At 34.8% G+C, this 19,164-nt stretch overlaps 1 protein-coding gene across 2 annotated transcripts; it reads left to right on the forward strand.

The window, feature by feature from the left end:
- The first annotated feature begins 33 nt into the window (after window positions 1-33).
- LOC129268948 (alpha-L-fucosidase-like) lies at window positions 34-15,180 on the forward strand. 2 transcript variants are annotated; one of them, XM_064105123.1, is made up of 9 exons: window positions 34-91; window positions 549-1,020; window positions 1,480-1,586; window positions 2,530-2,660; window positions 3,309-3,442; window positions 7,412-7,509; window positions 11,320-11,452; window positions 12,688-12,858; window positions 13,605-15,180. In XM_064105123.1, the coding sequence occupies exons 2-9, from the start codon at window positions 662-664 to the stop codon at window positions 13,846-13,848; spliced, it is 1,377 nt and encodes a 458-aa protein (XP_063961193.1). In that variant the 5' UTR covers window positions 34-91; window positions 549-661; the 3' UTR covers window positions 13,849-15,180. The 2 variants fall into 2 exon arrangements, with proteins under 2 accessions (XP_063961193.1, XP_063961194.1); XM_064105124.1 differs by lacking the exon at window positions 7,412-7,509 and adding an exon at window positions 5,985-6,082 and having other exon boundaries at window positions 36-91.
- Window positions 15,181-19,164: the final 3,984 nt, after the last annotated feature.

Consider the following 19,164-nt stretch of genomic DNA (forward strand, 5'->3'; position numbering starts at 1 on the left):
TCATGTGATGTGATTTCTACACATCACGTGACTGAGCTTATAAAACAATAATTCAACGCACGAACGTCACAGACACAGTGCTCAGCCTCAGGTAGACAGCTGGCAGCCGTCTGTTTCGAGGAGTTTTTTTACTTTTTTTTTTTTTTTTTATTTCTCCTCGTACACAGACGGCTCGCTAGCGTGCAGCCACCATTAGGGGACTTGCAATGCAAAATCCCCCCATCGGGGCTCTTCAATTTTTGTCTTTAATGAATAAAAATTTTGAAAATTAACGCGACCAAAATGCAAATTAATATTCCCTCTTGGCATTAATTGCCAAAAAACAGAGAAAAATCAAGTTAAAAGGAACAAAAACAGTGACTTACCTCGGCTGTCGCGCAAATTCACTTCCCCGTTTTATCAGATCTTAAGTACATAAACATATGGCCATTGAGTCCCCTGTACAGATCGCGCTAGAACTTCGGTCTCTGTATTTGGTGAGTGAAGCCAACGGAGTTCAGCTGAACAACCAACATAACAGAGACCGAAGCTTTTGGTCTAAGCCTCAGGTTGTTGTTGTAACTTCGAATTTGAGTAAAGATAATAATTTAAGACAGATCTGCATTTCAGATCTAGCTTACAAAAGTGCTAGATTTATGCACATTCGTGCTGATGAAATTTCATGAGTATGGATCTTCGTAAAGCTTCTTTGATTGTCGGTTTGTTGGTCGTGTTTTTGGCTGCTTGCACGACCGCTCAGTATCAACCCAACTGGGATTCTCTGGACTCGCGGCCCCTGCCCGCCTGGTACGACCAATCCAAGTTCGGTATCTTCATTCATTGGGGAGTCTTCAGCGTTCCTAGTTTCTCATCTGAATGGTTTTGGTGGCAGTGGAAAGGCAGCAAACAGCAAGATGTGGTCCAGTTTATGGAGGACAACTACAGACCTGACTTCACCTATGCCGATTTTGCTCCTGATTTCAGGGCAGAATTCTTTGATCCTGATCAGTGGGCAGAAATTTTGCAAGCATCTGGAGCAAAGTAAATATTCACTTACTTAGTCTTAGACTAACTTGCACATCTAACTTCAGATAAAGTTTGAAGTAAAATTTTTTAGTTGGCCGAACTTTTGACACTGAATTTAGCGCATAGAGACATTATTCATAATGTGATATGCGCTATACGAAGAACTGTTTATTATAATTAGCAATAATAAATTAATCAGGCTACAGCAAATTCCATTCTGTTAAAGATTAACAACCAGTCTCAGAGGGAAAACCTTTCATGTTCTTTTTTATTTGAAGCACTTTTTATAACTTTTGACAGTACTGGTAAAGATTGCCTGATAAAGAGAATCATGGATATGGTAATATAGATACTATATGAAATTTGAATTTATGTTAACTGATGAAGTTTGATGTACATACATTTGCTTCAAAAGTTCAAATTATCATTCAGAAACAATTTACTGATGTTTATTTAAATTACAATTGCAATTAGGTATGTTGTTCTAACAAGCAAACATCATGAGGGCTTTACAAACTGGCCTTCAAAATATTCCTGGAACTGGAACTCAATGGACGTAGGACCAAAGAGAAATCTTGTTGGTGAGGAAAAAAATATACTGTCTTTGTTATCTTTGATATTATTTTCTTTTTCTAACTTCTTTTTTTTTTTAAAGTTTAAATTGTAAGTAACTTCTAAGTTAATATTGTAACTTCTGAATTACTTGATTTATTAATGTAGGGATTATATGATCTTATGTACCGTTAGTTATTTTTCAAATTAAACATTATATTTATAAGTATAAAGGTAGTTTATTCCATTTCTTATTTTGATTACTCATGCATTCATTTAGTGGAATTATTTTTTGACCGCAGGTAATTTTTAGAAAATAATCCAGATTAGTTGAATTGAAAAAAGTTTTATATGTAAAAGTTGAGGCCTATAGTGTTAAGTGTTAACATTGAAATGAAGTGTATCGATGTTTTCTAGATTTGCATTTTGTGAAAATTATGAAGGTCTTATATTTTATGAGTCTTTGTATTGTAAGGGATATCAATTCTTACTGATATATTGATATGAATTATATTCAATTGATGTCAGAATTCTTTTTAAGGTACTTACTTGGATTTACTTGGATGTTGAGACGTAAAGCAATATGCTTATGTGCCCCTCGTTGAGTTTCTTATCTTTGGTAAGGTCTGTACTTCAGAGGTACAAACTAGAATGACTAGTTTTGTACACATGGATTTAAAATATTTGACCAAAGATTTAGACTTTTAATTTCAAGTCATGAACTTGAAGATAATTTGAAATCATAAGTATATATATATATTTTTTCCTGAAACTATGGTATTTTACAGTTGTCCACAATCATATACATGTAAGTAGGAGTTCAAACTTCAAAGTCTTCAGTGTGGGTCAAATCAAATGAAAGTTTCATAAGATGGATAACATTAACAGCCTCCAATCATTCTCATCAAGCCTTAGATTTGAACATGATTTTATTACCTTGAATTGAATGACTTTGATTTGTGTTCTCTATAGGTGATCTAGCTGCTGCTGTAAGGAATAAAACCAATATTCACTTTGGACTCTACCACTCTCTATTTGAATGGTTTAACCCTCTCTACCTCAAAGACAAGGCTAATAACTTCACAACCCAGGAGTATTGTGAGGTAAATATGAATGCATAGTTTGTAGAGGTGTTGTGGCTGAATGGATAAGTCTCTGGATTTAAAACCACAAGGTCGGGGTTCAAATCCCCTTGTCCTTTGTCTAGGTGTTTATCTACTGTACATTTGCCACTCTTTGCCCAGGCGTAGGAAACGGTTACCCGGGAGTAATTGATTCTTTGAATGCTTGAGCACCTTATCATACCTGTGGTTGTCATGCTAAAACTGGGTTAATTGTATGAAGTGCTATATAAATGTTGCATGTAATATGTTTATTATATGACACTCATTGGTTAACAGCAGAATACCTTTGAATGTAAATTTCATACTGGTTATCTTGGCAAATTGCCACTTGGTCTCAGTTTTGGTCTCGTCTAAACCTAGTTCATCTACTACCATCTTACCTACTATCCAATTGCAAGTTAGTCAATTTTCCGTTTTGTCGGTATTCGATAGGTGTTTTGTGTGTGTGTGTGTGTGGGGGGGGGGGGTTTCATGGACTTCACATACTGTACATGAACTACAGGGTTTACATACTACAAGGAATATTGAAAGGGAGGTTATTGGCATTAAATTTTTCAGAACTTTGTAACAAATCATTCTCAGAATCTTGCTAATTAATGCGATTTCGTTTCTATCTGTCTGTAATAGAAAGTGTTATGGCCTGAGTTGTTCGAGTTGGTGAATACCTTTGAACCCGACGTCCTGTGGTCAGATGGAGATTGGGTTGCACCTGATACATACTGGAATAGTACCGAGTTCCTAGCATGGCTGTACAACTCCAGGTATGTATTGTAGATCCAATAGATTGAACAGATTCATGATTTGATATTATTATTGGTAGCATTGAAAATAATCATAGAAAATGTTCTAATGTATTAAGACAAATATTGTATTTACACTCTCCACCTTGTACTTTATAAGCCATGCAAGCCAGTGTTCCTTTGGTCAAATCCAAGTCAGGACGATAATTTTCTCAAATACTCTCTCTATGATTTGTATTTACTCTGTATCAGCAAAATTATGTTGGAAGTATATGCTCCAATTAAGATATTTTTGTCTTAATTCTTGCAAGTAAATATCTTTAATTTGAAATAAATCCTTTGAATTCAAGAAATTAATTCTTTATTTATTACTTTTGAAGTAGAGAGTTTCTGTTCAATTACCTTCTTAAATGTCACATGAATATATTCAGCATTTTTTTCTGCAAGCCTTTGCCAAATGATATATTTTTTTGTTCTATTGATTTAGAAGAAGGCCAGTTTTCCTAGCTAAAGCAGTCTTATAAAACAATTGCAAATTGTTTCCCCAAAGTTTAGCCACCCAAACAACCCTTTTTATGTTCAGTGTTCGCTGTTTTCATGATTGATATATTTTATGTAAATGCTGCTTTGTCTGATAGTCCAGTGAAAGACAAAATAGTGACGAATGACCGTTGGGGGGTCAGATGACCGTTGCAAACATGGGGGATACTACACATGTCATGATCGGTATAATCCTGGTATGTTACCTGGTTGTTCTAAAGTTCATACCTTGAATTGCTACATGTAGCATTCATTCTCTCTTTTATGTTTGATGGAGATGGTACACTCATTGATATCAGTATTTTAATTCATTTACTGTATTTCTTTTACAACTAAATGTGGAAGTCACCAACCGTCATAACTTTGGTCAGTTCATTTTGTGACCTTTGTATCAATTGCTCTGGAAACCAGTAGTTTGGTCACTAATACTTGTCTTGGACGTAACCTATTCTGTGGGCTGTGGTCCACTTCTCTGTCTTTTCTTTTATTGTGACTTTTTTTAGGGTGGAGGGTGGGGGGGGGGGGCTACACAACTCCACTCATAAAAGTGGCTCACAAGGATAGAATGACTTTTTATAAAGTATGGCAGGCCACTCATGACCATGACACTTATGTTTTTACATTCTGTTTCTCAAGAGAAGTATTTTCTCAAACAAGGGAGATGAAGTACCGGTATCATTAAAAACATTCAGGAGTGTGTTATCATATGGCGATGCAGCGCACTCGAGGGTATTTGCAATATATGTGAAAGCATGACGTGCTTGCGCCTTGCGCTTAATACTTTTAAATTAAATGTTATTGACAATGCTTTTAATGTCATTGCCACTAACATCACAAATTTAAAAAGGTGCATTATTTGCTTTTTATCTTAACTCCCTAAAGCTCTATTTAAATCTGAAACGCTCTACTCCATGATAAAGCTGGGGTAATAATAACATTTTGATGTTAAGCAGGGCCCGCTGGTAAAACAGTTTTCAGAACTGAAGTGGCTACCCTGGGTAAAATATGACATTATTATTATTATAAATGGTCTAATTTGTAATGTACACGAAACTCTTTATAGTGTTCTCAGCAAATGTACATGAAAACAATTGCGATACCTGGGCCCCGTCTTTCATAGAGTTACGAAAACTTACGATTGATCCGATCAATTGCAACTATGGACGGCCAGCAACATCAACATCTACATGTATTATGCATGTTTGTTCAAAATATTTTCTTGCTATGATGTATATTCATGCATTCATTGTTTTTTTGAAAATTCACTGCGCTTCTCTTTGCATACCAAGGACAAGTAGAAATAATTATGACACTGATGGATTTCCATAGAGTTACGATTGATCAGATCAATCGTAACTCTTTGTAAGACGGGGCTCTGATCAATTTTTTATGTATTATATTGTTTTTTGCAATTTCATGAATTTCTTTGTTTTTTTACCTTAAATTGTTTTTTTCGATGAACTTCGTTGGGGACTCTTTTGAGATCATAAACAGCATAAAGTAAATCGATTTAGACAATTTAACTAAAATAATCATACATAACTTATGCTTTTTGATTGAAAACAAAATTTGCATTGGCTTGTACACAAAATCATGTTTTGGGGTCTGACATGCACTTACATAATGTTGCGTAATTTTGGAACTGCGTACCCGGTCATCGCAAATTTGGTCTCCATAGATGCGGAAGACTTGGAAGTAAAAAGTCAGTGAGCGATGTGGTAAAAAGATTTGCGCGGCAAAAATATTGTGCGAATCGTTGAGGGGGGGCCCCCGAGACCCCCCACGGCCTAGATAGGGTTAATCCTGGTACATGTATGTCTCTGTAAATCATTTCAATAAAATAAAAATGATATCCCATCAAGGCATGGGTATAGTGATTTGACAAAGACCCATAGCACCTCCAAGCTGTCATAACCCCCATGCTTGTAGAAACCATATGCATTCTCATTTTCTCCAAGCACAATCTTCAAGGTTTTAATATTCTGGTTAGATAATTTTGGTACCCCTTATGTTTATGAAATAGCCCAGTGAAGGAGAAAGTAGTGACCAATGACCGCTGGGGAATAGGTGATAGAAACAAGCATGGTGGAGTCTGGACCGGAAGTGATAGATATAATCCTGGTATGTCAACAAATGTTTTGTGTTTAAAGGTCAAGTCCACCTCAGACAATTGATGTTTTGAATCAACAGAGAAAAATCAGACAAGCATAATGCTGAAAATTTCATCAAAATCGGATGTAAGATAAGAAAGTTATGACATTTTGAAATTTCGCTTATTTTTCACAAAATAGTTATATGCACAATTTAGTCACATGCATATGAGAGAATCGATGACGTCCCTCACTCACTATTTCTTTTGTTTTTTATTGTTTGAATTATACAATATTTTATTTTTTACAGATTTGACAATAAGGACCAACTTGACTGAAGCATATAATGTTAAGCAATGGACACTCCACATGTTCAGTGAGAAATAAAACTTTGTTCCACAGGACAATGAGGAGAAAATTAGAATATTTCATATAATAAAATACAGAAGAAAAAGTGAGTGAGTGATGTCATCAGTTCCCTCATTTGCATACCGACCAGGATGTGCATATAACTATTTTGTGAAATTAAGCTAAACTTTAAAATGTCATAACTTTCTTATTTTACACCCGATTTTGATGAAATTTTCAGTGTTATGCTCGTTGATTTTTTCTCTTTTTATTCAAATCAACTTTTTGTTGGGATGGACTTGTCCTTTAAATGAATAATTTGTATGGCCCACTACTAATTTATACATGTACATTAATGGTTTATGGTGGTCTGTCTCGTGTGCTGTACCCAGTATGGCTAAAGCTTATAGACCTTCAGCATTCAATTTGCACATGTCTTGACAGCCCCATGCTTGGACAAGGGTTCAGAATGGCTCTGTCCTCATGGCTCTGCACTAACATGTCTCATCTGGAGTTACCTTTAACTGCTTGGAGGCTGCATTCTTGGGTTCCTTTGTGCAGATCTCGAAACTATATCAAGGTCTGGGCCTGGGCGGTGTTTCATAAAGCTTGTTGGAAGTGCCACATGATTTTTTACGCAATTTACGAGTGACTAGAGTATGTTCTAAGGTGCTGAGTCAGCTACTTAGCACAAGATAGTTCACCAGTTGTGTTTAAAGTCATTAGTAACTTAGGAACAGCTTCATGAAATGACCCTCAAGACTTGGATGCCTGTACATGTCCTAGGACGCTGTTGATGTCGAGTCCTGGTGGGTGTTTCATAAAGCTGTTCGTATGGTATGAGCGACTTCATGAACAACCGGTGATCCTTTTGGTATAGTACCCACCAGAATTTCATCGTTGTTGATGTAGTTCCAAAGAAAGGTTCACCAGTCGTTCATAAAGTCACTTGTAACTTACAAACACCTTTATGAAACACCCACCTGGTAACCTTTTGTTTCTAATTTATTAGCCCAGTGAAGGACAAGATAGTGACCAATGATCGCTGGGGCAGTGGGGATATGTGCCATCATGGAGGATACTATACTTGTAGTGACAGATTTAACCCTGGTAGGTTGGTTTGTTCCCTGTAAAACTAACCCATTGCAAAATTGATGATTGACAACCAACATTACTAAAGTCATTGATCTCATTGGACCTTCATGTAGCACTTGAAGCAACATTCCATGAATCAACTCTTGGGCCCTGTAGCATACATGTATGGTCGCATGCTTGTAATTAGATCCTGATATTACTAATATTCCCTTTGATCCGTACCAAGTTTATATAATGGCTGGAAAGTATTACATGTATAACATATATATGTCAAGCAAGCAAGCAAACACCCTGTACAGATAACGGAGTAGATTAGTCTTATGAAAGATCAGCAGCATTTGATTCAATGGAGTTTGTTGGTACTTTATAGTGGTGAAAGAAATCTTACAGCCACAGGCAGTGCACAGCCTAATTTTAGGGTAGGGGAGATTGGGTTAGTTGGAAAATTTTTGACAAAAATGGCTGTAAAGTCCACATAGATTTCATTCAAGGAACAATATCTAAGGGCTACAAATGTACCCCATAAGATTTTCAACTCTATGGTGGTTACTGAAAAAAGTTACAATCAACATCTAATTTTTAAATTTTTTTTTGAACTTCTAATAATTTCATCTAGGATAAAACGGGCACAACGCCTCTATAGGGGAGATCGGGGTTAGTTGGAACATTTTTGACAAAAATGGCTGTAAAATCCAAACAGATTTTATGTGAGAAACAATCGATATATCAGCTTGAAGCATATATCTAAGGGCTTCAAATGTACCCCATAAAATTCTTTAACTCTATGGTGGTTACTGAAAAAAAATCCACCTTGAACAAGACCATCGCAAGTGTTCCAACTTACATGTACCCCATATAAGGGGTAAGTTGGAACATGGTATAGGGTAAGTTGGAACACTGCATGGTCAATTAAGAATTATACTAAAACTACTACATGGTTTTAGCTTATTTGCTTATTTTTTTAAGTTCAAAATATTAAAGGTGTGTATTTTGATTTGTTGAAAAGGGACTTCACCATGGCATATTAATAACCTTATTTTGTAGCTTGGTACAAGTGTATATTATACCCCAAACTGGCCAAATTGATCAATAAACTTCTCTGAGATAATAAAACATTTCTGAAAGAAAAAAATATACACTCAGATGGTGAAAAAAACCCATTTCTTTCTACCTTCACCAGGCTTATTAGACATGTGTTGTCTGTAAAATGGTGGATGACTGTTGCTAATGGTAATAAATAGAGGGCAGTATTGCATAAATCTATTTATAGGTGTGAAAGATAATTACAATGTTTCAACTTACCCCCCTCCCACATTCCAACTAACCCCAATCACCCCTAATCTGGGTTGCAGACCCCCTCCATCACCATTTGGAGAAAACAATAACACCCTGTCATCTCTTAAGAATGTGGAGGATATTTTTGAACAAGCAACGGAAAAGGTCTCTTTAGTGTCATTACAGCTAGTATCAGTGGTTATTTCATGATTTTGTTCTATTTAACATATATGACCCAAGGGGGAAAGAATTACAAGTGTGCGACCATAAACCATTCATCTCCTGTCATCAATCATATCTCAGTCTATGGCAAACCATACACAGAAATTTACATTTGATTGTATTCTGTATGTTACAAAGTTATACATGTAGATACCGTATTGTATCCAGAAAAACATGATCTGCACATGTATGTTTGAGTCTCCAAGAAGTTTGACATCTCATCATGAGTTAGTTATTATTTATACCTTTCAAATTGCCAAGACCAACTGTTGCTCAAACAGCAAACATGAAAGTCTAATTCATCTATGACTTGCATTAATTTTTTTGATGTTGCATTTCTGGCAAATAGTGTGAAAGTGGTGGTTTGTAATTCATTAATATACTTCATAGCCCATTAAGGCAAAATTATGGCCAGAAGTTTGTTGCAGGAGCAAATATTGGATTTCTGTCAAAAGGCATCTGTAATAGCTCCATGGTCGAATGAGGGAATACGTAGTCCCATGTAAGCTGAATCATGCAAGCAAATTCTTTGTCGAAGCAAGGAATTTTCACTCTAATTCAGAAAGATGAGCGCATTTTTAAATTTCATGCACAATTGCAATGTTACAAATTATATGCTGCTTTCCCCCTTGCAACAAATTTGTCCTCCACAGTGTGAAACTAATTTTCTTAATTTTACTCTCTCTTCATGAAAATGCTTGCATATATATTTTCATATGTCTCACTTATTTACTCTTCACTTGTAACCTTAATTACCTGCTCTCTAATACTGCAATGTATATATAGTGCGTCCCAGAAAAAACGAAACCGAGATTTAGCGATGATTTATCATAACTTAATCATAAATAAAATAGACAAATGACCTACCAATGTAAAGCTTAGGATCTCCTCTTTCATGTGGTATTACTTAGATTATTCCTCATTCACGCATGATTGAGTAAAAACAATTCGAAGAAAGAATGCCAAAAACGCATTTGGCAGGGGGTATCTGAATTTCAAAAAGAAAATCACATGACTAAAAAGTTCAATATCTACTCTTTTCTTTGATACCTAAATCACAGAAAATGGTCAAGTAGTAAAAACGTTATGATCCCTCGAAACAATGCTTGTATTTCCATAATTTCATTAAATAAACGTGTTTTCACCGGTTTCCCACAGAAGCTATCGCACGGTAACAAAAGACTTAATGCATGGCTGATCGTCAACAAAACGGAGTGTCGAGTGAGTTTGAATGCTAACCTGTAAAATCTCTTCATTTTATGAAATTATTGAAATTCAAGCATTATTTCAAATAAACAGAACTTTGTTATTTCTTGACCATTTTCTGTAATTGAGGTATCAAATTAAAGAGTAGATATTGAACTTTTTAAAAATGTGGTTTTCTTTTTAAAACCTAGATAAGGCCCGCCAAGTGACTTTTTGGTATCCCCTTTTCAAATTGTTTTTGCTCACTCATGCTCGAATGAGAAATAATCTAAGTAATTTCAGATGAAAGAGGAGATTCTAAGCTTTAAAATAGTAGGTCATTTGTCTATTGTATTTGCGATTAAGTTATGATAAATCATCGATAAATCTCGGTTTCGTTTTTTGTGGGGCGCACTGTATAGAGAGCATTACCATTATAAGGGGCCCATTACAATGCATCAAGTATATTTTTGTGTTAACGGTAATTTGTTTACTCTAAAATAGAATGTGTAAAATGCATTTCACCTCATACAAATTGACAAAACTCTTATCATTTGTATTTTAATAGTATTATCATTGTTAGGCATGGTTTGGTGTTGCTTTAATTTTTTTTTGCTCGATAAACTTATATTGAAGAATCTATTCATACAAGTATTATTTTCATTGATAAATCTATTCATCAACCAGTTTGTTGAAGGAGAAATTCAGAAGATTTTTAAATTCAAAACTCATCATTTAAGGTTTCCTTTACAATGCATCTTTCACTACAAGATTTCTTTTTAAATTCAACTACTTTAATATTTGTATACATTTGGTATACTTCAATACATGTATATTATATGAAATTCATTTCTCAAAATGATTTTGATATGCGTCAACTCTGTTTTTATGTTGCTAAATAAAAATCATTTATAATCACATGATAAGTTAGTAATACTTTATAAGGTCCGTCTAATTCAACCTTCCTAACGTCAAGTATTTGCCTTAATATAGTCAAGCAATAGCCTGTGATCTCACAGATTCAGTTTTGGCAGAGATTTGCTTTTATTATGTAAAAAAATAAAATGATATATAAAGTTACATAATATATGATTTTAAGTGACTTAAGTTAGTAACAAGTTTTATGATATATATCTGACTCAGGTGTTCTGCAGAAACATAAATGGGAGAACTGTATGACTATTGATAAGGCATCCTGGGGATTCCGACGCAACGCTCCTCTTGCTGATTATCTTGATATGGATGAACTCATTGAATTGCTCGCAAGCACTGTCAGGTAACCTTTGACCTTTCAACTTATAGTCATAATGATTAATTATGCAACAAATCCTTACTGCAGAGAGCCCATGGCACAATGAAAGAAAACCTCAGAAAAATAGCAAGGGGAAAAAGGACTTTCAGTGAAATTATTTTTAAGGTTCCATGCCATCCAAATCCAAGTTGACTCCTATTGATGCATAAATCTAGTGCTAAATACAAATCATATATTACATTTTAAGAACGGAAATTATAATATATATGTTTTGTTTATTTTCAAACATTTTTTAAGAGAACATTTTCCAACTTGCTAAGCTCCACTCCTAAAAAGAGTGTTTCCATCTCATTCCCTTCTTGACATCAGTTAATCTTCAGCCGATTGTTGGTGAGTTAATAAAGGGACAGTCGCCAAATGTAAACAGAAATGATAAAAAGTTCATGTGGGATTTTGAAGTAAGCCCTATATTATTGAAAGTTGGGTAGATTGATGTAATCAAGGGATTTGGGTGTCTAATCGACTACAACAGAGTAAATGACCAATTATTTTTTTTTGTAATTCATGTTTTATTGATCCTTTTCATCAAAATATACATAACAAAACATTCATGATATAATGGATCACATATAAAAGTTCAGATGACGTTGACATATAAAATAACATGTCTAACATACAAAATAGTATATAATAAAAAAACATATGTTTGTTTACAACAACACGAAAAAAAATCAGGCACTTGGCCTATATAAAAAAATAAATAAACATAACAAAAACAGCCTTCTGCTTTATCGCCTCTTTAAAGTATTCAGAATGATAGCCCACTTGCCATCATGTTTTTCTAATTTGCATTTCCTTTGTGCTATGGTATGTTCAACAGTTTCAAATGATAAAAGAAATGACCAATTATGCCATCCATTGACTTTGCTGACCAGTGAGTACAGATTTGCAGTGGTACCCAGCATGTTGGTCATTCCCTGGTAGATTGACCTGTTTGACTCGGGCCTAGAATTGACATGTACATGCCCGTATGTGATGTCCATGAGTTGGATCGAAAATAGGGAAACATTTCATGAAACAAGCAGTGATATTCACTTACAATTGTTAAAAGCTACTGAAATCCTTGCATCTGATTTGCTGAGAGCTAATTAGTCGGAAAAAATCACTATTTTATTCATGAAACACTCCCCAGTGGTGCTTTCTTTAGGAGATGCTGGTAATGTTTCTTGTTCATATACATGTATTCTTTTTCTTAACAGCTGCAATGGTAACCTACTGATGAACATTGGGCCGACGGCTGATGGTCGTATTGTACCCATCTATGAAGAACGTCTTAGATCCATGGGTGATTGGCTGAAGGTGAACGGTGAAGCGATCTTTGAAACCAGGCCTTGGAGGGCACAGAATGATACTGTCACTAAAGGAATCTGGTAAGTTTGTTTTTTATCAAACTCATTCAAATATGAATAGATATGGAAAAAAAATATCATCTAATCTTCAAAAATAAAAAAAAATAAAATCATATACTATTATCAAATATTATAGAATAAAAAATACCGGTAGTGAGTGTGTGACATTATCAGTTTCCTCCATTGCAGAGAGTACAGGATATTCATATGGTGAGAATAAGCGAAACTTTGAAAAAGTCCTAACTTTCTTATTTGATATAACATGTTGATTATGTTTTCAGTGTGATACTTATTTGACTTGTCTCTATCTATTCAAATCATCTTGGCATTGGGGTAGACTAGGCCTCGTAAATTGGATGTGAAAAGAAAAAAGGTGATATACAAAGAATATGTTCTTGATTAAAGAATAAACTAGAGATTTGTTACTAAATTGGTCTATTGAAAGACATTCAATAATTTTTAGGGTAAATTCCTACTCTTCAACAAACAAAACCATTATATGAGGACAATTGATTGAAAAAATATGTGGCAATTGTCTCTGCTACTTTGTTACCAATTATTTTGAACAGGTGTCTGTGATTGCCTTTAAAACTGAGCCTAACATTTTTGCTTTTAGTAGAGGCCTTACTGAATAAAACTGATATCAATAACTCCGTTTTCATCAAAGACTTCTTCATCCATGCTTGTTTATTTTGATAAGCATAACTGTGAAGAGGATTGTATAATGCTTAAAATACATACACATTTGTCTTTTGAATGAATTACAGGTATACCAACAAGACTACTGGTGTCTATGCTATTGTAATGGACTGGCCGGCTAACAATGAGCTGTTTCTAGGTGCCCCTATACCTTCCTCTCAGTCTTCCCTGTTCATGTTGGGGTATAACCAGCCATTGAAGTGGTCTGGATATGCTGGTAAACCTGGTATCCACGTTACCATGCCCCAACTCAACCCAGCAACAATGCCATGTCAGTGGGCTTGGGTGATTAAGATGAAGATGGTACAATGAGGGAAGGGCATGGGATGTGACATTGGTGCAACGGGGGGGGGGGGGGGGGGGGTTCTAATGAAGGAGATTATATGGTGAGAATGCCTATCTGAGCCAGTTAGGGGATGATGAAAAATATATTTGATTGGAGAAATAAGGATTACTTATTGCATGGCTGGATAGGGTGGATTTTAAATGAACATGTCATCTTATTTACATGTACAGTTGCAATTATATTGAAATGTGTTACATGAGGAGTGTGGTGTGGTCATTATTAATACAATCCTCAGGCCTGTAGTGTCACAAGAAAAGAAATTGGAACATAGAAGAAATGGAAATGGATGAATACTGGTAGAAAACAATTGCCCTGTATCATTTTAAGTTTTGGAAATGAATTCATGAAATTATGAAATGAAGATTTTATTAACACATTTTTTTTCTTGGCCCAGGGTCTCTGTTATTGCATCTATGTTATATTGCAGGAGTATTGCCTCCTCGTACTCAGACATTAATCAGTTATAAATCTGTTCATTTTTATTTCTGATTTATAAATGCTATTAGTAATCAGTAATGTAGAGTGATGATGAGATTATGAGATTATATAAAGGTTATTTTTTGTATTTTCTTTATCGATAAGTTGATTTACATGTTGTAGGGTAAAGTACATGAATGTAAGACCCAAGCTTCAAAGTACAAGTACTGTAAGTCTGTCTTTGTTAGAGGTTGTCTTGTAAATTCCATAGTAGAATGCATTTACAAGTGCTGCAGTAAAACTTACTTATATTTTTAAATTACAAGAATAAGGTTTGAGCAAAATGATTAGGGATCGATGTCATAAAGAACATTCTCATTTAGTCTGAGACCAAATAAAGAGATCTATGATTAAATACCAGATGTGAATATAAAATCTGCAGTGTTTCAATTGGATGTATTCATCATGAGATGGTAGAATGAGAATGTTCTGACAAACTGAAATCTGAAATTTCCCAAATTTTTTGTGTAAAAAATGAAAATTCACAAGAAGTATGAGTTGTTTTAAAAATTTTAAAACTTTATCTCACTGGATAGTGAGAAAAAAATTAAGGATCAGAATGGCTAACAATAGTAATAATGAAACAGAATTTCCATTAAAAATCATATTACCCCAAATGACTCTTGTGACTTGTGAAAATACATGCTCAATCATGCATGGCTTGCTGGATTGATAGTATTTTCACACAGAAGTTATAATAGTCTATATACACTCCTGCTGAATTGTTTTCTTAAGAAGTTTATACTAGTATGAATTAAGGATGATCTTTTTTGTTCATAATTTCATATGAGGGAATGTACATACAGCCTGCCTACATTATTTAATAGTCTTTCATAAGTAATTACTGTGAAGAATCAATGTTATTATTTTATATTGTTTCATGTCTATTTACAAGTGTCCTGTTGTGATATTAAGAAAATCAGCCTGTCTGCAAAGCAGCTATTGACTCATTCATATTAAAACTCAAATTTGTATTTGTCTAGTTTTATATGTCAATTGGAATATCTGCATCATTACTAAGATAGATTAGTTTTCTGAGTGTAGAGATTGACTCTTTGTCAATTAAAAAATGACCAAATAATAACTGAAGATCCTTTTACCACTTTGAATATATTGTGAGGGGAGGGTGCTGTATTGTTCCCCATCCCCCCATTACCATGGATAATCCTTTTACTGCCACATCAACGTGAAAATAACTAAAAGCTATTGATAATGGTACCGAATGGACCTGAGAAGATGAAATCTCTTGGTTGCTCTGAAATTATGCGTGGTCAATCCTGACATAGTACAACTCCAAATATTGGCTTTATCATTTTTTAAAATATAAATGTATTGTCTTGTTTTGAATTTCAAAAGTCCACGATGTCAACCTTTTAAACTGAAATTTGATAATCAGCCCAGTCATGAAATGGTCTGCGCAAAGACTGTCATTTGTTTGCTGATTCATCATCGGATGCTGCATGAGATGCATGTCTTGTGATATATTATCAAACATTGACATACAATTACGGTAAATATTCAGATCACTTCACTAATTACAGAACTAGGTCCATTCAACACATATTTTCATTTTAATACTTATAAATAGCAGATCGCCTTAACTGATGATGACTTTAAAACTTAATAAAAAAGTTTAGGTTGATAATAGATTTACGACAGAAATCTGCCTTACATGTATATGGCATATCATAAACAGTCATAGATGTAAAAGAATGTCCGTGTAAAGGCCATTTAAGAAACTGGGTCGAGGGTTGGAACACTCATGTCCTGTGATAATGCATCAGTCTTCATAACCAGGGCACTGGAACACAAAGCTTTGTCATCGATCATAGGACTTTATTTTACAATGGTCATTATCTGCAATCAAGCGCAAAAAACACCAGTGCAATCAATCAATAGGTTTTGTGCTACTGGCCCAGGTTGCAAGATCAACTGAAATAATTTAATAACTGATACATATTCCTCACGATAAAACCCTTGATATCAAGAGCAAATTTTAGTTTGATATATTGTTAGTTGAATTCATTAGTAAATTTTGAGACAATGATGGTGAAATTAAAGGAGAATGAAACTCTTGGAGCAAGTTAGCTTATGTGAAAGCAGAAAAATCAAAGAATAAGATCAACAAAACTTTGAGTAAAATAGGACTAGCAATAAAAGAGTTATGAGCATTTGAATGTCGAGATCACTAATGCTATGGAGATCCTCCTATTGGCAATGCGACCAAGATCTGTGATGTCACACACGTACAACTCTCCCATTTGGACACTGAAAATATACCCCAAAACATCTCTTTTTGCTCATTCTAATCATATGACAAACGATTCATCAATGATATAATGTTGTGAAACCTCTGTACTTGTCATCTTATAAAGAGAACACATCACCTTGTGATAGACTCTATAAAAGTGAGAATATAAGTGAAATAAGTACTAAAGTAATGAGGGAGTTGTACGTGTGTGATATCACAGATCTTGGTCGCATTGCCGATGGGAGGATCTACATGGCACTAGTGATCTCAATATTCAAATGCTCATAACTTTCTTATTATTCATTCAATCTTCCTCAAACTTTCAACAATATGTTTCTTTGATTTTTCTCTTTGATATGGATTCAGCTGGTTTCAAGGGTTTCATTCTCCTTTAATGAAAACAATAATAGGAATAACAATACTGATAATGATCATAATCATTATAAAGTAAATATAATCATAATTGCTGGAATCATGATAGTTATAAAAGCAGGTTGAATAAAGGTTATTATATTTACACCCAATGTTCAAACTATATTATATAGATTGCATATTCACGTTGTCAGAAGTATAGTTTATTCTTTGTAAGCTGCATTAAATGCAGTGTTAGTTGAACTGAGATCATGTGTACAATGTTTTTTGGTGAGAGGGTTTTTGTTTCAAATAAAGATTTCTACTCAAGTTTTCATAATTATCCTGTTCTATTTGTTTCTTTCATTCTGTGTGTAGTACTGTGTCCAAGATCCATCTACAAGTAAGTGAATACAGAATAGCTAATGCTGCTATGACACTTGCACAAATTTTGGTTCCTGCATTGGCACGATTTGATCGTGCATATTCATGACAATGCGGAGCACAAAGTGCCTCAGTGGTTTGCGCTATGGTCCCGACTAGTTCACAACAAGTTTACGCATAGGAACGACGTATGCATGCAGTATTTACAAATTGTTTACGCACTTTTGCGTCATTCACTTCATCATCGTTCATTGGGGCATGAAATCAGACTTCATGATGATTTGTGAATAGTCTTTCGTTACAGCCAAACTGCACATTCATATGCCTTTTAGGTGATAAAATCTTGGACTTGTGTAACCTACTCGTGAGCTAGTCGTGAACTACGGTGCATATCAATAAAAAATTTTACACTTTGAAAAAGTCCTGGGAATTGAAATATATACAACATTGGTATATTTTTTTCATGTATATTCTTGGGTTTGGGTCTCATCTATCAAGTGAAAGTAAAAATTTTGAAAGAACTTTTGTTAAGCTGGCAGAAATCGGTTTTACGAATAGTTCACACAACTGGAGAGCCTTATTTCCATAGTTCAGAGAACTTTGTATTTTCATGTACCTAGGTTAGATGCAGTTCAGTATTCTATAGGTCAGAGAACTTTCTATAAACAAGTTGGAATGTTAGATGCAATTCAATCCATCTGCTCAGTCTTTGTTAATTTCACTTTGTTTAAACATGGAGTTGTCCTGTTGACCTGGATTATATGCTTCAATTCATTGATTCTCTGTATGTTCTGTTACACACACAGTGATACACTATACACACTACTTCCTGATTGGTTAATGGTTACATATGTTAATTTGATTACTATGATTTTGGAAAGGAGACAGAAATAAAGTGGGCCATGTGCTCTTGGGCAGTTCCACCCTAGCCTTGAATAAAAAGACATCTCTGTTTTATATAACATTAACACCTGTGTAGTGAACCCTAACTCTAACTCCAGTAGCCACCCTACACAACCAATCGCCAAAATTTGTCATGTCCAAAATTTTAAAACTTCTAAATTGATGGCACGTCACTTCCCTTACTAGCCCGCACACTTTACGACATGGAACGATGTGGCACGATCCGATGCACAAACTAGTCGTAAACTATTCGGGCCCCAAAAGCATGCAAGTGTCATAGCAGCATTTGACTACTGTTTACAAATGTTATCAATATCAACTTTAAATTCTCCCCCAAGAATGGATGCACACAAAATGCACAGATTTGAAATACGATTTTGTTGGATTGCTAGAATTCCTTAAATGCAGCTGAAAGAAAAAGGATTCATTGTCACTTGGTCTATCTTCACTTTATCTTCTATTTGTTCTCATCCGGCCACAAGGTCTAATCTTAGGATGGTTAATTAGTCCGATTGCCAGGTGACATGTATTCCTGCAACATTTGCTCCGGACTTAATATCTCAGGGGGCATGGGCTTAATAGAGATTTTGGTTCAGAATAATGTAAAGATAAGGGTTCAATAGAGAGTAGATTCTATGTTTGGCTTGACGTGCAGATTTTCATGGAACCGACTGCCATTTAAGCCCATTTACAATTTTGTACATTTCTGGTTAGGCTACACCCATCGTCTATATATCCTACTAATCTATATGAGTAGATGAATTGTTTATGAACCAAATTGATAAAACACAAAATAGTTCGACCATCTGCTAGTAGGCCTAGTGGATACAAACCAAAGAAAGATATACTCATCTGTGGGTGAGGCAATTCAAGTGTCTGATTGGTCTTAAGTACTAGATCAACAGCCTGGCTAAGC

This window comes from Lytechinus pictus, chromosome 10 (assembly GCF_037042905.1).
Source record: "Lytechinus pictus isolate F3 Inbred chromosome 10, Lp3.0, whole genome shotgun sequence".
NCBI classification, from domain to species: domain Eukaryota; kingdom Metazoa; phylum Echinodermata; class Echinoidea; order Temnopleuroida; family Toxopneustidae; genus Lytechinus; species Lytechinus pictus.